The 23,262-nt window shown below is 36.6% G+C and overlaps 1 protein-coding gene across 8 annotated transcripts in view; it reads left to right on the top strand.

The window, feature by feature from the left end:
* PTPRM (protein tyrosine phosphatase receptor type M) overlaps positions 1–23,262 on the top strand; it is a 460,562-nt gene that overhangs the window by 228,817 nt on the left and 208,483 nt on the right. For all 8 annotated transcript variants that reach the window (XM_031588942.2, XM_090137388.1, XM_090137384.1 and 5 more), the window contains exon 8: positions 20,213–20,521. In XM_031588942.2, the coding sequence (XP_031444802.1) occupies positions 20,213–20,521 (309 nt within the window). The remainder of the gene's footprint in view (positions 1–20,212; positions 20,522–23,262) is intronic.

The following is a 23,262-nucleotide window of genomic DNA, read 5'->3' as shown; positions in this document are numbered from 1 at the left end:
CTCCAGCCCTCTGATGATCTTTGTGCCCCTCTTCTGGACCTGCTCCAAACAGCTCTTTGTCCTTCTTGGATTGGAGGCCCCAGAACTTAACGCAGTAGTCCAGGTGAGATCACACAAGAGAAGGGTAGAGGGGCAGAATCACCTCCTTCAACCTGCTGATCACACTTCTCTTGATGCAGCCCAGGATAGAGTTGGCCTTCTGGGCTACAAACACACATTACTGGCTCATGTTGAATCTTTCTTCAACCGGCACTCTCAAATCCTTCTCCTCAGAGTTACTCTCAAGCCATTCTCCACCCAGTCTTTATCTGTGCCTGAGGTTGCCCTAACCCAGGTGCAGGACCTTGCATTTGGCATTGTTGAACTCCATGAGGTTGGCACGGACCCACCTCTCAAGCCTATCCACGTCCCTCTGGATAGCATCTCTTTTTTTTTAGCATGTCAGCTGCACCAGTCAGCTTGGTGTCATCTGCAAACTTGCTGAGCATGCACTCAGTCCCACTGTCTGTGTCACCTGCAAAGATGTTAAACAGCAGCAGTCCCAGCACTGATCCCCAAGGATTCGTCACCAATCTTCACTTGATCACTGAGCCACTGACTGCAGCCCTCTGAGTTTGACTATCATTCCTCTGATGTCTAGGGCCGACATAATAAAATAGACATTACTTCTGGAGTGGCCTTCCTACATTCCTGTCCATTTCTTTGTTCAGTTCTAATTAACAAAAGCAAAGGTATGAAAAAGAAGTCAAACTTCTAATCCTTAGTTTAGCCACTTAAATGTATTTTAAGTCAAGTAAATCAGAACAGTATAACTTCCAGAAGTAAGTACTATTTGCTACTCCTGTTGACAGTTTCTAACTGTGTTCTTCAGTATGTACAATGAACTGATAGTAACAATCCATAATAGAAACAAGATAATTCTGATCCTGCTTCACAATAATCATAAGGTTACAGGCCCATGATTTCAACTTGCAGGTGCAACAGGGCACCTGCTGAAAAGATAAAGCGCAATAATTGTTGTAGTACAAGAGGGTGTTTTGAAGCCTTCTTTCAGTAGCTAACTAGTAGTGTGACCCCAGAGTGCAACAGCAAAAAGAGCTGGAGGTAGAACATGAAAATGGTGGCAAAATACTGACAGAGGAGAGAGAAAATATTGATTTATGTCATGAACAGTAAAGGAATTCAGATGAAAAAAGTAATTAGTATGAGTTTAGGGAATAAGAAGGGAATTAGAAGGTCTTGACTGTAAAAGTGCTAGTGTAGGTGAGACTAATGATTAAGAAGTTAAATATAATAAAGGAATACATTGAGAGACCAAAAAGAGCATGCATCAGGGTAAAGAGGAGAATATCAGGTCATTGTGCTGTTTCAGATAGAATATCAGAAACGTGAAGGTCAGAAAGGAGTCCTTTTATCTAGAATGACTTGGGCTTTCACTTGGATTGTGATAATGCCACAGACAGAACTAGCTTTGGGGGCAGGCTGAAGGTGCAGTGACGGGGGATGATGTGTAGGAGCCTTGCCCTCTTTCATGCTCTACAACGTTGAGAATTATGGTCTTTCCATGTAGACTTTTGCCCGTGTTATTATTTAGCTATGAGATGGATGTCTTACTGTCATCTAACAGAATGATGAGTTTCTGTTCCTTGACCTCACACAGGTGCTTGCGTATTTTCATTTCTCTCCAATTATATCGTAGTAATTACTTATTCATTGTTTTCTTTAAACTTTAATACATACACGAGAGCCTAGCTAACATTTTGTTTGACATATGTTAATGGCCACCTTACATCTTCATCTGCTTGAAAATAACTAATGAAACCTACTGGAAATTAAGGCTATAAATTTACAGCTAGGGATTTGAGTGTTGCTCTAATCAATATTTTGCTGGTAATGGTAGCAGCTTATTCTCATGAAATATGTTGGCTATAAGATGGAGAATCAATGTCTGGAAATGAAAAACAGGTGTCAGGTTCGATGGGGACATTACTGTCATGATGTCTGGAGGCCAGTGGGTTGTGTCAGCAAACACAGCAGTAATTCTGTCAAATGCAGTTTGTGAGAAACTAATGAAAAAGTTAGAAACGCTGCTTCTCACTTGTAAGCTGGAACCCTTGAATAATATATTAATCTATTCTTGTTTTTATCTCACATACTTTATGCTTCTCTATTCTTTCAAGCTGCAATTCATAATACAAAATAAATGCTCTGTATATCAGTCTCATCTGTAGAAGTCCTGAGAGCTGATTTTGTTTCACTGTGGCTTGAGGAAAGCAGTGTAGCTCCAGAGTGGTCATGCAGTCTCTGCAGGTATTACAGAATTAAAAAAAAAAAATTAAAAATTGAGGAGCAGAGAAGGAGGGTGTGCACAGGATAAATGCAAACCTATTTCTTTATCAGAGCCATAGCACTAAAAGGAAAATGAAATTGTTGTTCTAAAAATATGATTTGTAATCAAAGATAAAAATGAATATCATATTAAACTAAGTAATAGGAAACTTTTCCCCAGTGTATCAGAAAGCTCTGCTTCTGCAGTCTGTTTTCCTACACTAGTCCAACTTTTAAAATGCCTCCTAATAGGTATGTAACAGAAAAGAATGAGACTGATTAGAATCACTGAATCACAGAATTGCAGGAGTTGGGAGGGACCTCAAGAGATCATCAAGTCCAACCCCCCTGCCAAAGCAGGTACCCTACAGTACTTTGCACAGGTAGGCATCCAGATGGGTCTTGAATATCTCTTTAGACAGAGACTCCACAGCTTCTCTGGGCAACCTGTTCCAGTGTTCTGATCCTCTTAATGTAAAGAAGCTCTTCTGCATGTTAGTACAAAACTTCCTATGTTCAAGTTTTAGGCCATTACTCCTTGTCCTGTTTTTACACACCACTGAGAAGAGCCTGACCTCATCTATTTGCCTCCCACCTCCTTTTGGATATTTAGGTTTATCAGATCCCCTCTCAGTCTTTTCTCCAGGCTGAACAGACTCAGGTTACTCAGCCTTTCCTCATGCAGGAGATGCTCGAGGCCCTTTGTCATCTTTGTGGTACTCCGCTGGACTCCTTCTAGGAGATCCCTGTCTTTTTGGAACTGGGGAGCCCAGAACTGAACACAGTATTCTACATGTGGCCTCACCAGGGCAGAGTAGAGAAAGAGGGTGTCACCTTCCTCGACCTGCTGGCCACACTCTTTTTAATGCATCCCAAATAGAACATCTTTGCTATAGAGTATCTTTACTATTTGCTATACTCTATGTAACAGCATAAATTTGGAAAAGGGGCATCCTAAACTTTGTAGCACTTTGCAGCTCTTCTGGCAAATGTAGAGCATTCAGATCTGGCTCCAGACAGCAGTGGTGGTTCCAGATCCATCGTTCACACTGTGCTGCGAGTTGCAACTACCTACTGTCTGTCACCTGACAAGTCTCACTTCTCTCTCCTCTTGTGATAATGGGAGGTACCCCACTCACTCCATCGCTACCATCTCGCAGTATCACTGAATGCATCAGCAGCTGCTCTAGCTCTCACCTCCAAACTGCGAGAAATATCAGCAGTGTGATACATGCTGGTTCTCTGTGAACAGCATTAGAAGATGTCAGTCACGTGCTCCCAGCTTACAAATGGCATGTCTGTACGCTTGCAGTTCTTTGCAGCAGACATACATGACCTTTAATTCTAATTACATGTTTATAGTGGCAAAGCCACAAAGTCTTGGTTTTTTTTTAGCTCAGTACTGCTTGCAGAAGCAAAGCAAGACATGATGTGCAGAACTGCTCTCTTGCTGAAATTCCACATTTCACCTGAGAAAAAGAACTAGCTTGAGTAGGCTTTAAGTGAACTTTAAATTTTTACATCGTTTGCTCATCAAAACTAATAAATGAGAAGCTGTTGCTAAAGGTGCTCTGTCTTCAGGGCAGACCTCCAGTTAAGCACCCAGTTCACCTCATTCTGAAATAGTACTATCAGCATCTGAGAAAAAAGCCATGGGGCTTGTAAGCAATTCTCATTTTATATACTTAGGTATCATCATTATCTAGTCAGCAGGCCATTGAGGTAAACTTTACAATGAATTGAAAAGGAGGAATATATTAATATTCTTATGCCTCCTAGAAAAATAAATCAGTGTATTCCAGAAGCAGTGCCTGGTATATGTATACCTGTGATGCAAAGCAAAGGTTGCATATGCAGAAATGGATTCTGCATTCAGTTGTTTTGTCTTTATGGTATTAGCTTCAAGTAGAGTTGAATGATACTTTTTGATAGTACATTTAGGTCTTAGATTCCCTGAGGAACCTTGGCATCCATCATGAAATCTCAGTCTTCAGCATTCTCTGTTCATTACTATTTTGTTTTCCAGTAGAGTAATCCATAAACTTAATGTCTCAACTTCTATCATATGCGAAAGCCATATGGTTCACATAGATTGGATTTTTTTGCCCAGTGGATAAATGTGGATATGATGCATTGTCTTACTATGGCCCTCATTTCTAAAGGATGTTGACAGCCTTTTACCTGCAGGAAAATGACCAGCTAATGCTGGCTCATTCACAGGAATGGAATCGCAGTAGGAAAATGACATGACAAATTGCAAGACTAAATATGTCATCAGTCTGTTGGGACAGCCTTGTTGCTTGACCATCACGAATATCTAGTCATCATATTAACTTTGCTGTGTGTTCTGTGTCCTTTCCAAACCCTGTGGTTCCAGTGGTTTCCTGAAGAACACCAAAGCATCACATGGGAGCATATACAAGACAGAAATAATGTTAGCACCAAGCCTACTACAAATTGAATTGCCAGAATTCACAAACTGCAGAGCTACATTGCCAGAGAAGCAAGGAGAATAATGCTTATGAGGAATGAAGATATTTTCCTAGCAGAGATGCCTCCAGATTAAATTTACAGGCCAACTCAGCTGCCAACGTTATTTCTTAAAGACAGAGGAAGTAAATTCATGGAAATACGCATGTCTCACTGCTTCTAGGAGCAGGGATTGTAGTAAACTTTTGCTTTTGATAGGGAATGCTTTTATAACTTTTGTTAATAAAGTAAATGAATGTTTCACAGTGACACTGACAATTCAGTGTGGAAGGCATTCGAATGAATAGATTACAAAACTATGATTCATCTTTGTTTCTGGTGTACTAAATATTCATGCATTATTTTGAAGGAATGCATTTCTCAGATATCATTCAGACTAGCTATTTTTCATCACAGCATATACTTAGCTAAGACTCAAGGTAATAGCAATTCTTATTGTACTTAGAGGATTTAACAAAACATAGAAAACCTACAGGACAAGACATTGAAACTTTTCACCTTGCGAGAGCTAAGTGATCATAAAATATTTACTGAAAATAGATGCTGATGGTGTTTTGTCATACTGGAATTGGTATGAAAGATTAAAGAACCATTATGTGGAGTAAAGGAAATCCATTAGGTAAAAATATGTGCTTAACAAAAAAAGAGAAGTGAATTGAAAAATATTCCAAGTGTGCTGTTTTTTGGGGGTTTTTTGGTTTTTTTTGTTTTTTTTCCAGATTCAAAGGCAAAGGCCTTACATCTGCTGTGGGTACTGGGACATCTAATCCTTCATCTTCTTGTGTTACAACTATTAGGTTGCAAGCAGTTTGCAGATACCCAAGGCAATATGCTTCCCTTAGCTTCGTAACATTGTAATTTGTCTTCTGGTGAAAGGATAGATTTATTTCTTTATTTTTGTTTTCTGCTCACGAGGTTGAATTCTGCCCCTGGATGTGTACATTAGATATCTTGTTGCCTGAATCAAAAGGACAGAGTGTGTTCCGCTAGTATACAAGATTGGAATATTAGCCTGTGGTCACAAGGTGAGCCATTTGCCATATGATGAAAGTGTTTCTATTTTGGATGCAAGTGAAGGAAACACATTTTGGAAAGTAGCAGAAATAAAGCAAGCCTTAAGAAGTACCAGATTTATTTTGCCATGTGCATAAAGCAGTACATATTTGTTTTATATGAAGGACTTATGCTTTTCTTCAACCTCAGATACTATAAAATTAAGTTTTCTATTTCCATGGGAATTGGAAATTATTTTATTTACAGGAAGAAACTCAGGTGAAAACCCATGACTACTCTCTGCCAAACAAGCATAGGGATTGTACTGTCCCTATGCATTGCAGATTAAAATAATTGCTGCTCAATTTTTTCTTTCCTGTGGAGAACCTGGCTGGTTGGCCATTTCTTAAATCTCAGCCTTTTCGGTGCTACTATTTGAGTTCTGCTTGACAGCAAGGATGCTCAGCTGTTAGTGCTCAATGGAGCATGAGGCTACCTTTCCTCCCTAGAATTATGATATACCTGCTAGTCTAAGCACCTGTGCCTAGACCACTAAACTGGCTTTGATTTGCAGCCTATCAGGATTTAGGATAATGCTAAAAGAAAACTGTCATATGAATAGCCCGTTCTGTATTACCAATGCTGATTGATAAAGAGAGTCTGATAGAGGACAAAAATCTGAATTCTCTAGTTTGTAAAACTATTTTGGGTTTGTTTGGTTGTTTTTTTTTTGTTTTTTGTTTTTGTTTTTTTTCTTGTTGTTGTTTGGTTGTTTTTTAACAAGAACAGGATTATACTGTGGTAACATTTGTCTGGATTATATTCTTTCTTTGCTGCACTCGAGTTTGCATCTTCATACAGTCTGTAGTTCTACTTTTTTTTCCTTTCCAGAGCTCTTACAATGATTGAGTTCTATTTCAGCCAAACTGCAAATCAGCTTTTTTGACTGTTTTCAATGAATTAGCCAAGGATATTAAATTTTTGAGTATATTACCTTACTATAATACCTACATTACTTAACAATGGAGTTTGAGATTAAAAAGAAAAAAAAAAAAAGAGTATACTGACATTGCATCATTTATTTTTTTTTATATGGAGATGTATTTTAAATCATTAATGTTGCCATATAGGCTAGCAGACTTAAATTCATGCATATACTTAATTGCACGTGAGTGAGATCTGCAAATCACAGCTAAATTTTTGTACTGGTAAGACAAAAAGCTATGCCTACCTCTTAATTTAATACTGGGGTCATACACAAGATAATACAAAAGATCTAAGACAGAACCAGCATTGCTTGAGCACTTTTACAGCTTTATTGAGAAATGATAAAATCTTTTCATTTTTGCAATTAAAAATTAGATATTTATGACTTTTAGTGATGTCTGTGATACTGTCTGGCATTTTTCTGACTAGTCATTATGTTTAATTAATGGCACTTTTTCTTTGTGTGGTCATCTATGTTGTTATTAGTACATTAGACAAGGAGCTCTGTATTAGTCCGTGTTGGTTGCTTGCCTTCAGAATGCTTCAGGTGCTCTTCAATCTTCCTTCATTAAAGGAAATGGAGAAAGTTCAAATCTGCTTTAATAAATTTTCTTTGAGGACATTTCAAACAGTGCCCCAGGCAAGAATAAATTATTTGCTTATTTTTGTATGACAGCCTTCATGCATCTAATTCCATTGCCTCCTTGCTATTGCGATATTAATTTTGTTGGCCATGTGCCTCCCTGCTGTCCTAAGAGAGGGCTTTACGTTAGCATCAAATTAACTATTTCTATTTTTTAAATTTAAAACGCATTTTTCAAATTCTGTTGAAGCAAATGCGTACATTTTCCATAGTTTTAAAGAGCTTTTTCTTTGTACTTACAGTGATGATGTTTCAGCAGCACACAATCATGTGTAGTTCTGTGGTCTGCTGAGGGTACGAAATGAGAGTAAGAAATGATGTGTCCATGGTTGTAAATATTAGAATTCACTTTTGTCAAGAGATTCTTGCAACAGGATTGAAACTTCAGTCATTTTTTTTTCACGTCATCAGAAACCATAGATGGAATTATTGCCTTATTTTATGTCAATTCATGGGAAGTAGTTTCGTATGTGGGTCATGATTAATACTTGTGAAACTGTCAGAAGCTTCCCAAGGGTTTGTTCTGCCATTTATAACTAACTTCTTGTATGCGTTTTTAAATATGCTTACCTAGAGAAAATTTGGGGGATGATTTGGCATTAACTGGAAAAATAGATGCCGTAAGTACGGTTTAGACTCCCTTCTGTAGAAGACAATCATATTTTCTGCTTTTCACTATTTTGTTTCTCTTATTAAAGCCTTCTTACAAAGATGTAATGTGACACAGGACAGTACTGTGGTCACCATCTTTCCTGCAGCATTTGTACATTCAATCACAGTTCAAACTGGTAAGGGCAAGGAGTTTCTTGTATAAGACAGAAAGTTAATTTTAACCTCACATGCCCCAATCTCTTGTTGTTATGTCACTTTTTGGTTCTCCTTGATGATGATTCTTATGTGATGAAAAACTTGAGAGCGGAGCTCTTGAGATTAATATTTCTTACCTCTTTTATTTAAACCAGTATTTCAGCCAAGTTCTTGTTCTATATAGAAGGTTTTTTTTTCCTCTTATTTTAGCTCTCAAACCAGATTTTCTACAGTGATAGTGTTCTGATTGTATTATCACATTATTCAAGAGTGGGATATTTTTGTTATTACAAGCTGGTGTTAGAAAGAGCCTCAGATCAGCATAATTAACTGAAGGCATTTGGATTGTGCCGAATTATAATACAGGTTGCCAGTTAAGCAGTTTCATAGTGTAGCCTGCTAAGTCTTTTCTTCTCTCCTGAGCAAGGAGAGAGGGACCAGTCTCTCCAACCCCTATTTATCTATATTCTTATTAGAGATACTCACTAAAAGGATGAAGTGGACCTCAATGTATTTAAGTCATGTGAGCGTCTTCTGCTTTAATTCTAAAGCTCCTGATTAATTTTTTATTTTTAGTTGTGGACTGCCCTTTACTAGAATACTCGTGAATATGATAGTGAAATCACTATCAAATAAGGGGTAGGAGAATCCTGGTCAGAATACCCTGTCAAAGATTTAACAATTATGTGCTTTAAGGCTACTTGAAAGTTCTGTGCACAAAATGTCCCTGTTTAGTTTAATTCTTAATTGAAGCCATAATTCTGTAACATATTCAGCTAACTCTTTAGCAGGAGTGAAAAATGTCTCTCTTTAATAATTTTGCAGACTAACAGAAATGTAGTTATCAGAAGAAAGATATTCTTTCTTGGATATTTCCTTTTCATGTCTTGAGTAGTCTTTTGTAGTTTTAAAAAATAATATTGTTTTAATTACCATGGTTACATGCTGCTATTGCTGATACAACAATTTCCAATGATTTCTTTCTGCTTCAGTACTTAATACACTGCGAATTCATCAAAACTGGAACAAAAAAATCTTGTATAGTGCAAAATTTCTTGTCTATTTCAGTCTACTTTTTGCAGAGGTCTCAATTTTGTATTCTTCATTCAGAGAACGCTCACTTTTAGTTGCAGTGAACATAAATTTTTGATACACCAAACCCATATGTGGTGGGTTAACTGTGGCCAGATACCTATCTAGTATCTGACAGATACCTATCTAGTCATTTTTCAGCTCCCCTTCACCAGGATAGAGGGAGAAAATAGGACAGACAAGCTCGTGAGTCAATATTTAATTAAAAAAAAAAAAAAGACGACTGAAGTAAGTGAACCCACTGATGGTGTTTAGCTTCAACGTGATTGTGTGAGCTGGTGAGAGTCCTCAGCGCTAGGAATAGCCAGAGCTGTGCACTGAGTTTCACGTGGCTTTCCTTTTAACTATCAGAACGTACTGAAATAATAGTAATATCTGATGATGTAATGCTGCGAAGCCATCAATATCTAAGTGTTTTACAATCAGAGGATTTAGTTATTTTAGTTTGAGGTGTAGAGCTTCCAGTGTCAATTGCTGAAGCCGGAAACTGAGTCTACGTTTCAAAATTCCCAGTGCAGTGTTCTTTTCACTAAGCCATATTATGTGAGTAAGCCATTACCTTTGTGAACAGTATCTACTCATATAGACTATAGCTGATGGTTTGGATGGTGCAGGTGAGCAGATGACCTGCCTTTGATTTTAGGTCTCTACTTTATTCTCTTTCTGACTTTTATTCTCTATTTGACCTTTGAGATCCAGCCAGAATGACCTTAGAAAAGTTGTGCACCATCTAGTACACAAATGGCAATTAATGTTTGTAACATCTTACTAATAACTATGTTCTGTTTTTTCAGATCATCTACTAGAAATGGAATTCTGAATATCCTAATCTCATTTACAAGTCAATGAAATTATTTGTTCCTACAACGACCATTTATTTTAAAATGCAGTTCTGCTACTGCAGATTTGCACAACCATAAAGCAACGGCTAGGTTGTCAAGAAGCTTCTAGATTAAGTTGGTGATACATCATATGAATATTTCTAGATTTTGTGTGCGTCTGTACACTGGATCCAGCAAGCCATTTTTATGTGCATATAAATTACTGACAAAAAAAAAGAAAAAAAAGCATCATCATAATTCAAGATTCTGCACTCCAAAACCATTTTCTAAATGCAAAAGCAGTAGCTTTTCTTTTGTTGCCATTTCTTTTGATTGAGTTCTGACTTACAGATGAGAGCTTACATTTGCTATCATGCAAATGCTAATTTTAATACTTAAAATGATCAGTGTGTAGTTTCTATCTTTCCAAATACTTCCTATTTGCTAAAACTAAACTATTATAACACTTCAGTTTTGAAATAAGAGCACCTCTATGGATATTCTGTGACAGAAAACTCCGATAGCTCTTAATTTTTAGATACCGTAAGGTCTTGTTGCTTTTTATGGCTTTTTATGTTTTTTTATGGCTTTGGGGTTTTCTTGCTTCCTTTTTACTCCCTTCAGATTTCTTGGTGAAAAGCACCCTTAAAGATGAATACCCGAGCACTCCACAGCTCCATGTAAATTATTATCCTGAAATTTTTACTTTCATAATCATGATACCAGTAGGGGAAAACCTGCAATCAGAAACTTCTGTGCTTGGAAGAAAATTTGTATGATTTCTATCAGATGTCAGCAACTTATAAATTCAAATTAGAGTAAAGTAGGAATACTGTCTGTATAGCACTTGCTTTTTTATTTCCTCACGTATGACCTTTTTCAAAGAGGCAATTATTTTCCATTAGTTGAGTTCAATTGGAAAAAAACAATGCTTAATGGACTTCAGATGCTGGGTCACTGGTGATAGCATTAGATAGTTTTCAGATTTATTTAAGCGCTGTCACATGCAGTTCCATAATTTGCCACATCAGCTTATTTCTGGTGGACTTTTGCCTATCATATTTTCTAGGTTTTCTTGAAGCTGTGTGTTGAGATTGTGGTCTGGGGTTCACGAGTGTCCAGTGGAGGTGGCCTGTCTGAGAAGTAAAGCAGGGACCCATCTTTGCCCCATGAAATGAATGCAGTCCTGGGCCCTTTCCATTACTTATAATGACAGGAATTTCATCAGCAGATAAATTTTGCTTCCCTGAATATGCTACTGTGTTGTGGTAGCGTTTTATATCTCTGCATCTGAGGATGATGTGTGAATCCTAACTGTATGCATTTCCCTGGGAATGCTAGGACTCTTTTACACCTTGAAAGTGAAAAAAAGTTTAATTTGAAGGACTTCACAGTCTGCTCTGCCCTTTGTTCCCGGCTCTTCTCCTTGCTTCTCCAGTGGAAATCTTTCCCTGTTGCACATGCATTTGAAGCAAATGTGGGCTGGTATCCTTTGTATTTCATAGTAAAGTATAACAACATGAATTCACTTTATCGGCAAACATATTTGCTTATGTTTGCTTTTTACAATGAATGGTATAGCAGAAAAGTAGGACTTAACAAACTGGTGGTGAATAACATCCTTAGCCATCATTGGAACAGTCAGAAAAAAGCATCCAGAGAGGTACTGAAAAGGGAGCTATCTAAGGGAGTTCTTCAGATAATTTTCTAGATACTGTGATGTAGCAAGGAAAAAAAAATGAAAAATGACCCAATAAATTCAACAGCATGTGGTCTTACCATATATATTCTTCAAGTACTTTAATGTGTAAAGGCATTGAGCATAAGTACTGAACAGAAAATTTAATGAACAAGAAATTCCTTTAGAACAAAGTGGCCTGATACACAATAAAAAACAAATGACCACACCTATATCATTCATGTCAGTGCTTACCTCAGTCTCTCGTGAGATCTCAATTACAACTTTCCAGTACTTGAGGGGAGCTTATAAGCAGGAGAAAGTCAGACTTTTTACATGGTCAGGTAGTGACAGTACACAGAGGAATGAACAAATTAAAAAAGGGGAGATTTAGGTGAGATGTTAGTCTTGTCACAAATTAAAAAGGCGATCTCCTCAAATTTGCATTACTTACCTCTCATTTGGTATTGTACCAATTAGTTTTATACATTATTACATTACATATAATAGTAACTAGCGCCTAATTGTGTAGTAGAAAGGCAAAACATCCCTTTTGTCATATATGTAAGTTCAAATTTTCTTCCACCAGGTGATACAGAGAATCTAATTCATTTATCAAGTTTATGCATTTGAGAGGTATTTGTCAAAACCAATCTCGCTGTACATCACTTGGTTAAGGTTGATTGCACATGTCAGATTAGAAAGAATGGTAAATATTCTTTTTAGATGAGTAACATTGATTGGTGGCATTTTCTCTTTTACATAGATTTATATGACTGTGGAGTCCTGTCATCTGGGTTCAATAAGAGCTTGTCCTTAATCCCCAATTCAGCTAACACCACTGTATTTAATGGCTCTGAATTAATGTGATTTGTCAGTAGCAATAGGGCATAGTGATAACCAGAACGTACTGCTACATCTTATTCTGACTGATCTATGATAAGCATTGCCTATTTATTCTTTTGTACAATGTAATAAACAGTCTCTGGAATTCTACTTTCATGGCAAGTATTGAACATCTGAAGCCTTCACTAATTTACACAGTGATTTTTTTTTTTTCTGTCTGGCTTCTGGGGCATCTCAAGAAGCTGTATCATAAAATGTAACGAGTTTGAGTACACTGCGTGATACAACGAAACAAACGGTGCATGCTTTGTCACTGATATCTTTGACATTTAAAAGGTAATTAGGTCACTTACTGTACAGAAATACACACACTGTGTTAGTGTTTGAAGAGTACAGTTTGTCATACTACAATGTCAAGGAGGTACTTGAGCCATTTCCAGAAAAAAAGGCTAGAAAAATATTTTTTGCTCACACTAGAACTTCAAAATGTTCGTACTGTTCTCCTAGGTTCCCTTTTTTTAGACCACTGAATGGAAAAATATATGTTATGTTAATGCCATTTCCCTTTTCTGTGGACTATTCATTGTACACGATCAAATTATGTCTGTTCTCATGAATATGCTTAATGATGCATAAATGTCTTCTTTAATTGCAAACCAGCCACCTGCATCATCTCTTAGTGTATCTAGAAGTTTATTGACCGCTTATTACCAGATGGTTTCAAGGAATACAATGTTGCTGCTTGGTAACTGTGAAGAATGTGCATCAGTTGGCCGCGGGAGCAATTCCTCAGGCCTTCAGCTTCGTCTGAAGCCTTTGCCTTCCCAAATAAAAGCTGCATCCAAACTGGTTTAGAAGTCTTCTACCTATGCCAGCTTCTGAGGGTGCCACAGGTGTGGAGGAACGGGTCTGATCAAATGATGAGAATATGTACCCAGGTGTTAGGTCAGATGATAATGATACCTACTTTGTCAAAAAAAGAAGGACATGTAGTAGTCAGAGACACAGATGGCACTGTAAAACAACCATGTGGTCAACTCTAAAAAAGGCTTAAAAACTTGTGATAGATTCAGTAGAAAGAGACAATTCATGCAACAGAAATCACTGGACTTCTGTTTTCCTCAAACACTGCTTATCTAACAAAGGTAGCATCTACCAGAAAGAGGCACTTCCTTTGTTATCTGACCCTACTAATTCTTTTTTTGCTGTGAGAGAGAGGTATTTCAGTTTTTCACTTCTTGTTGGTTTACATATGAGGTTCCTGGGGTGAAGTTGGGATAAATTGTCATTGCTATATATGTGAAGTGAAAAGTGTATGTCTGTACTCCTTTGTTTTTCATTTCTCAGTTAGATGTATGCTTCCTTCATGCAAAGGAAAGAAAACCTTAGAACACTTGCTTGTCTGTCTTTCAAACTCTCTAAAATTAGCTTGTCATGAAATGTAAAACTAATGTGTAGTTGTAAAATCCACTGCCAGCATTTTCCTCACTACTGGCTGATGGCTAAGTAGATTTAGAAATGAAAGGGGTTATTATAAAGTGATTATTGAATAGCTAGGTATGTCATTTTAAACAAGCAACTAAAATCTCTGTTGCAGATTCAGAGTGTAATCTTGTTTGTATCATTCACAGCTAAAATCTGATTTTGATTGTGAAGGAGTAATCATACAATGTAGGTAATTTAACAAAAAGATATCCAAATTTGTTTTTATTTCATTTTTTATTTAAATATATTGGAATTTAAATGGCTCACCATCTAGAGTATACCTATAAAATGACAACAACATAAAGAAATATTAGATTCCATTTGCTTTGGTTCCATTTTAAATTTTACTATGAAGTGAGAAGTTCCTATCAGATCTCTCACGAAAGGAAACATCATGTAGAAACTGATACTTAAAAAATACTTCCAACTTTAAATGGATGTTGTTGTTGTTGATTAGACCAGTATTTTGCAACTGTGAATTTCAGTCTCAAGATTTAGCCTCAGTGGGATATGTATAGCCATGAGATGGAGAATGAGAGCTGAAAGTGTTAAGGAAATGTCCTCTTGCAGACTTATATAATTCATTCATGTTCCTGTTTCCAGTGCTTGTGACAATACATTGCTAAAAGCTTAAATCCAAGGCCTCATCTAGTTTCAAGCAACAGCTATACTGATACTTCTTTTTGTAATTTGTTAGCCAATGCCTTGGACGCCCATCAGAATGTGCTTTCAATGAATGTTCTGAAATTAGCTCAACATCTTGGTTGTGTCCCAGGAATTTGTATATTTTTAGCTCGTATTTCAATTAGAAATACCACACTAAGAATTCTGGTGATAAGCTGATATTATTACTTCTGATCCCTCTTGGAAAATGGAGACCTGTACCATATCTCATATTTGAATTTGAGGAGAAATGAGTGAGGATTCAAGCTGTCTCATTTTAAGAACTTTGCCTGCTCATTTTACTGCTGTGAGCTATAAGTACATATTTTAGCATTTTCTGAGGTCCTGCAGTAATTTTATTCTGACATTCAGTTTCTTTGTATGTATATAAACTAGGGAAATGCTATTGTCATATTATACAACAACCCTCAAACTCTGAAATAACTTGGAAGGGTGCTGAAGGGATGCTCACAGCCTGCTGCTCAAGTTGCACATCTCCCTGATAACATTAGTGTAGCTGTATTCTCATATTTATTTTCCTTTGCTGGCATTTTGACCGCAGAAGACATTTACTGTAGGATACAATTAGAAACAAAACAATTCGTATGTATAACTGTTCCCTCTTTGTCTGAAATGCAGGTGACTGAAGTTCTGCTGTCTCTTAGCTCTTTCTCTCATTATCTCTGAAGCTGTGCTGCATCCTAGCATTTTCTAAAATGGGGAATACTTCAGAAACACTGATGGAAGAGCTGCTTTAATATGGGAGTTGTGTATTTTTGCAGGAGGGCTATGTCCTTTTGGAATTGCTATTAGCAAGTAATAGTGAAAGAGATGCTAAGTATCTTCTGCAGTCATTTACTTTTACCTGAGTAATCTTACTGGCCATTGCTATTAAATATACAAATCATTAGATTTGTGCTTTAAAATATAGGCAGGTATTGTTATTTTGGTAGCAGCTGGCTCATAAGGCTGTTCACCTGTAGAAAAAACAATATTTCATTACTTTGTGTTGTACCTTCCTAAAACATAGCACCTGGGCTACCGGGGAGCAGCAGAGAGTCTGCTTATCTGGAGAACTGTAGCATGAGTAGAGGTGTCTAGCTTTATAACTTCTGCAGGTGGAGTTACACCAAAGAAGGAGAAACATGGATGAAAGGCAGTGTGCATAAGTACATATAAAGTAAGAGTTGTGATCTCCATTCTTAAAAAATGTTCAGGTGTGCAATGTTTTAGTTTCTCTCCAGAAGGAAACGTTCTGGCTCCTTATCAGTATTTTTCATTTGTTTTTTTCTGGAAGGTACTTCAGATTCAGTAGTGACTGGCAGGTTGACCACTTTTACCAGTGCTGGTGAACTGTTAAAGCATGTGTTTGAATGGAAACACAAGTATTCTCATTTGAAACTAAACAAAGATGTAGCTCTGATTCAGCGGACAGAATAGAGTCAAAGTGTGCTTATGGGCTCTGTCACTATAGTAAGCAAGTTCTTTGCAAAAAATAATGAAATTACATGTGATAGTGATTCTGATGCTGGATTACTGTGACTCCCATTTATCTCATAAGGAATTGATGTGAAAAGATCTTAAGGAAATCTGTGACAAAGCCAGGAAATCTTGGATGTCCGACATGTACGTTTAATTATCACTATTTTATTTTCACTTCAAAGAGTTGTAATTGGTAATATCTTAAATCTCAGATAATCTTTTAATTGTAAATGATTTTCTTATTTGGTTCATCCTTTACTTCCTGTGGAAGGGTAATAGAGCCCAACCTGGAATTTAAATCACAGGATTTATTACAGAGCTAAACCATGTTATTATTTTGCCTAGACATTAAATAAAGTCTTCATTCCTATTGTTGAGGCAATTGTCTGAGCTGTGTTCAAATGGAGCCAGCTGAGTGCAATGCTTTGTCTTTTGGATGGTATCCAACATGTATCAGATCTCTGTTGCTACTGGGGAATCACAGAGGGGCCAGAAATTCTCATACCTCTTTTGTCTTGGTTTCATTTCAGTAGATCTGTGATGAAAATACAAAACTTCCAGCCTAAGCTTTCATTCTGAAACCACATTTTGATGATCAATTCTAAAAATACAACAAAATGTCTCTCTGTGATTTTGAAACTGAGTTTCTGAAAAAACATTGTACTTGTACTAAGAAGTAAGGTGTAAAGTTCCTAAGAAATGAGCTGTGAATTGAAGCTGCAGTGGAAATGGATCCTATCTGTCAATCTCTGCTCCATATTCTCAGGAAAACGGAGGGGAGCAGAGAAAGAGCCAAGGTGACTGACTAAATGGGATGCTAAAGTGCCAGGGGCTAGAACTGGGCTTGCTGGTCCCTCAGGTCAGAGCTACAACTGTTAGACTTTCCTGCTTCATATCTGCTGAAGCCAGCAGGAGGAGAGCAGTAGGAAAAACGCTGCAGGCACCGTCAGGGGAATTGGTAAGAAGTACCTGGTGCAGCTTTAGGCATGACAGGCTGTGCACTCCTCTGGGAGGACAACCTCTTCCTTTATGTACTGGTAGGCCTCATTTTTGCAATTCTCCTCCTGATTTGTAGCAGTGAGACAGAAGAAAATAGCTGGGATGCTGAGGAGCAGCAGAGCATCTGTTTATCTAGAGAACTGCAGAGGGAGGGGAGAAGTGTAGCTGAATGACGTCCCTGCAGGTGGGGTTCCTTTCCATAGCTTTTGTTACAGAAATTGTTGGGTTTTGTGGCTATCTTTGTCATGTTTTTAATTAAAAAAGAAAAAAGAAATCATTGTACCTTACCCTCTTTTTTTGTTGTTGATAGTGAACATTTTTTTCCCTTCATCTTGTTCCTTCTGAGCTAGTTGTAACCAGAAATAGTTGGGTACTTGGAGCATACAGGTCTGTTGTGTCTGAGAAGTCAACTGTACAGAGCTAATGTCCTCATGTCTCTAATGAAGTCATATCCGGTAATCAAAGAAGTGCTGCATTGGAAAGAAAAAGAAAAAGAAAACAATGCAAATAAAGTAGTGTTTATTCAGGAATTCAGATTTGTTTGATGAAAAAATAATAAAGCCTGGTCTGTTCCAGTAATTTTGAGACCTTAAAAGTGATATGGAGGAAACCGAATGGGTGAATTCTTTCGTGTACAGCCCAGCATTTTCAGAGGCTGTTTCATAGACAGGCCTTTTTGGAACATTCAATGCCATTTTCTCAGTGGGCATGCACTGTAAAATTATTCCATCTGGTGCAAGTAACATCTTCCTTTATTTTTCTTTAAATGTCTTCCTTTGCTCTGACCTAGTTCTTTTTATCTTACCTGCATCTTTCTCCTTTCCACTTAAGTGCTAGCATGGGCTGGACCATGCCATGCTTGTCCCACACAGGGCCCTCTCAGCTGCATCATCTCTGAATGATAAGACAAACAGACACAAGCTATGTCACTATCTGATATTCTGGATTACAGAATCAAGTCAGGAACAAAAGCATTCAAGGTTTTTGCCTTGTCTGATGAACTTTATCCCATGAACATCAACAAAAGCTATATTGTTTCCAGCTTTTACAGCCCAATCTCTTTATTCCTTTGTCTGTTTTATTAGAGTAAGAATGTATATGTCATTCTCATAGCAATGACTTCAAGATTTAACTAGATGACTAGCTTGTACTTTTATTTAAGGTAGAGGGGCATAAGAATATCTTCCTCCTGGGTAGAAATCTTGAGTAGATTTGATCCAGTTACTTCATACAGCCACTCAATTTCACTTTTCAAATGCCATGAATTAGTTTTATGGTTCTAATAAAATAAAATCCTTTGTGTGGAAAATTTTACTAGTCTGGTCACCAGAAGGAAGATTAGGATTAGATATGTTACTGAGTTAGTTTTGTTTTGCCATTTTGTCACCAACTGGGAAATATAATACACTGGTGATCAACATGTTTGGGTAGTGGCAGCTAAGTAATTAAAAAAAAAGAAGAAGCTGGAGGATTGGAAAATAAGAAAACAACACTGCTTTGTAGATGTACAGAGAACAAGCAATTTCCTAACACCTTTTCTTCAAGGAGCTAAGATGAATGATGTCTTTGAACACGCATTCTAAGCAGGGATTTTATTTAAAAGTAAAAAGATGAAGCCCTGTGTAAATTGTTTAGAACATTCCTAGTGAAGACATGTTGATTAATAAACATTAAAGAAGGAAGATGCATATTAATTTGTTTATGTATAAGAGGCTTCTAGCTCATTAAATGTCTTCTAAGCATTTAACTAGTGAAGCAGAGGATAAAACCAGACATTGTCTTTAATCTTATTGCAGGTTCCAGTATGAAAACAAATAGGTTATTGCTAAGTACGTATAATAGTTCTACTAATGACATTCTTTTGAAAATATGGGGTGTCTGCCAAATCAGAATTTGAGCTGTAATTCGGTGGAAATTTGGGTTTGGTTTTGTAACTCAATTGCTGGGGCCTATAGGAATGGATAAATTTTTAACTTCATCGGCAACGGTGGTTGGATAATTAAATTGTTGAAAAACTTCTTGTTTATAGATAGCCATCAGTTCTTGGTATGATTTTGTTAGATATTATTTATGCCAGGTTATCAGCTAAGAGTTCTCTAGGAATATTCAGGTGCAGTAAGATATGATTGACATGCCTTCTTTCAGTTTTTTTTTATTCTTTACCGAATTACTACTGCAAACAGGTTTTTATACTGTTTTAGATGTAGTTAAAAAAGACAAGAAAGAAGCTAGTAGTAACAACTAATGTTTATGAGAAAATAACCCTATAGACCATTTTAAAGAAATTAGAATATTTTCTTAATGTTCTGGCCATGTCTAGGTTGAGTAAATTGCTCTCAGTCTAATTTAAAAACAAGTGAATAAGAAATAGCTGATGAAACACCTAAACACTTAAAAAAAAAAAAAAAAAAAAAAAAAAAAAAAAAAACAGTCATGGGAGAAAATCAACACTTATTTACAGATTTTCCCCAAAATTACCTTTTATTTTTAGATACCTATTAACTTGAATGGCAGCTTTTGCTTTAAAAGTGTTAACATATTAATTTGTAACGAAAATGGCAGTTATTTTTTGCAGGCAACAAATGGGTAAAAAGAGTAAACATTATTTAAACTGCAGTTCGAATTTAAAGATAAGTTTTTGGTTTTTTTTGTTTGCTTATAGTTTTTCACTAGGGTCACTTCTTTCTCGGTGTTTTGCTCTTACTTTTCTTTTGACTTCTATTGGCATTTGTACTATGCGAGAAAAAGAATGAATTTGTTTCACCTTATATGTCATATTTATAGAACTGTAAAACTTCTTATTACTCTTACGTACTGCTATAATATGCATAAGTATTCTCACTCACTGTTATAATATGCGTCAATAATCATACTAGAATCATACTGGTAATTTTGCAGATCCAATGCGTGGGCCACGGAAACTAGAGGTTGTGGAGATCAAGTCTAGGCAAATCACTATTTGCTGGGAGCCATTTGGATATAACGTCACACGTTGCCATCGGTACAACCTCACAGTCCATTACCGTTACCAGGCTGGAGGACAAGAGCAAGTGAGAGAAGAAGTAAGCTGGGATACAGAAAGTTCACATCCACAGCACACCATTACTAATCTATCACCATATACAAATGTCAGCATCAAATTAGTACTAATGAATCCTGAAGGACGAAAAGAAAGCCAAGAACTTGTCGTACAAACTGATGAAGATGGTGAGTTTTTGTATTTACACATATATATACTTCGTACATGCATCCTACCTGATGATCAGCATATCTTTCTATATGTTTTACTTTCACTGTCTGTAACAAATTTTCCACCACCTTCAACAGTTTTCGGGTAGTAAGGGATCTACTAAATGCATTATCGTGGTCTTTTACATAATCTGTAACATTATACATCATTTTATCATTTCTTCACTAAGCTCGTAGTATGAGAGTTATAGAGTTATGTTCTGCCATTTAAAAGTTCAGTATCAGTGTGAAAATAATTCAGGTGCTGGTCCACAGTATCTTCGTGTAAGCTTTTCTGTTGAATGATATGCTGAACATTAAATACTTTTTCCTGATCTGCAGTTTCCACCACTGAATGCTGTTAGTTGCTTATCCAGTGTCTTTTGTATGTATGTACATTACAATATAGATACTCCATCTCCTTTAGTAATTCTTAGCTAAAGTGGGGTTTTCAGACCTCAGTCATTTAAGTAATCACATAATTTATCCATCTCTTTTTTGAAGTACGTGTAGCCGAGTTGGCAACTGAGTCTCCGTAATGCTGTAAAAACACTGCATGAATAGACTCTAACATCCTTCTAAATCCTATGTGATGTTACTGTGATTAAGCACACCAAGAGTTTACACGAGTACTGATAGCTGTGGGACCAAAATGGGACTTATTTTTTAATTAGTCATGCACCAGGAATCAGTTCCACCTTTCCAGAACATGTTGTACTAAGGTATATAGCCCCTTGGTGCCTTCTACAAGTGTGCCTTATGTTTTTTTGACTTTGCTTATATGAATCTTCAGTTGTCTACCCTTCAAAGGAACCTTAACAAGTGACTGAAATTGCTTACAACAACAGATCTATTCTCCCAGTTTTAACATCTGCAGTCTGACTAGAAGTAGCTGTGTATTTTCTTCCAACTTAATGATGGATTTACTGCAAACATTTTGGAAAGATTTCTAGGAAAAAAAACCAGCAATGACAAGTTTCCCTTATAATAAATACTTGACGAGTATCATTTAAAACTATTAAATCATTTAATATGTACTGTAATGGTTTTGTATAGTACTAATTTCTAATCAAAATATATGAGGAAATAAATTAAACAATTTAGGAATTTAGGTTGCTAATGCAACAGATTTTACCAAGCGTAGCTAACATAAAAATTGTTTAATTAAAATTAATTTTGCTGTCATCTCCTTGTTTTTATTCAAATCAATTGCAGGATGCAAAAGCAAAGGATCTGATTTATATACGTAGCATTTCTGTATTTTCTTTAAAATTTATATAGTATTTGTTTATTCTTGGCCCTCTGGAACTTCACAGTATACTAAGACATCTTAAAAACCAGCATTAGTGTTCAGATAATCCTTTTCTTTTTTTAATATTCTTTCCATAACATTAATCAGTTTTGAAATATCAAAACTGAAAATCTGTGATTCTGTCTCTGCAATGTTTTTACAAATACTAAAAAAAAATACAGCTTTTTAGTATATTGTACACTTTCAGTAAAACATATGTATCTGTGTGTAACACAACAATGAAATATGACCCAGATAATCACTGTGATCAAATTACATTATAATGTATGTTGCAAAGGCTGTGTTCAGTTGAGCATTCAGTATTTTCATGGATGAATATCCTACAGCCTCTCGAGGGAAGCTCTTTGAGTGTTTGACCTCCCTGATGGTGTAAATGCTCAGAGTTTATGGCCTTCGAGTAATTTATAGAGTTATCACCATGTCTTGTCATGCTTTTATCTTACTTGTGCTATATTTAATTTTTCTCCCTTTACATGTATACTATTAGCTCTATTATTCCAAATAGGTACTGTTGGTTTTCTCCTACTTGGAAGGGAGACTTTGTGCCCAGACTTAGGATTTCAATAATGGTGCAATTTTACTAGTCCATGTAGGACTGGTAAGCAAATTCAGAAGCTATCAGTGTCCTTGGAGTTTCTTCTTGTCTAAGGAATTCCTGCAAGGGACACTTTAGAGAGGTAGGAAGATTTGCTTATAAAGTCTCAATTTAAATTCCAGTTAAACCATTTCACTCCTAGACAAACAACATGGAGGAACAGAAGAAGAAAAATACCCTATCAGACCTAGAAACAGGAAGGAGTCGCCAGATGTTTATCTTGTAGGTCTTCCTATACTTTAGCTATATGGATGGAACTCAGAAAGGGGTCCAAGAAGTTATTTCAGCTGTTGTAGGAGTTAGTTTCCACCTTCTAGCATATGGAAAATATGTATCTTCTTACTGGACTTTCACATGCACATCAGGTGAAAGTGCTCACCCATCAGTGAGCTGTATTGTAGCCTTATGCTTCCTAGCAGTGCGTTTTTGAAGATTTTCTTTTTACATTATATTTCAGATACTTTTACAAAAATAGAATTTCAGATACATGTCCATGTGCTGTTAACATACCCTCTTGGCTAAAAACTGTGTTGACATTGGCTCTAGGACAAGATAGTTGTAGAACAAACAGAAAAAAAAAGAAGTAGATATCTGAAAGCAGTTGATGCAACCTTTATCAGACTCTTCTGATGTCCCTGTCTGTTTACCATTTCATACTCCTAAAGTAAGAATATTTAAGAAAGATGAATGTCAGATTTTCTGTTTGTCTGCATCACAACTTCCATATGTTCACCATGTTTAAGGCCATCAGGCCTATAGTCAGTGAGCATCACCATTATGTGCAAAATGTGACTCACCTTTCCAAGGCTGGCA

The sequence above is a fragment of the Phasianus colchicus genome, chromosome 3 (assembly GCF_987193195.1).
Source record: "Phasianus colchicus chromosome 3, bPhaCol1.hap1.1, whole genome shotgun sequence".
Lineage (NCBI taxonomy): Eukaryota > Metazoa > Chordata > Aves > Galliformes > Phasianidae > Phasianus > Phasianus colchicus.
Note: the sequence above shows the minus strand (reverse complement) of the source record. Positions and strands in the feature narration are given on the sequence as shown.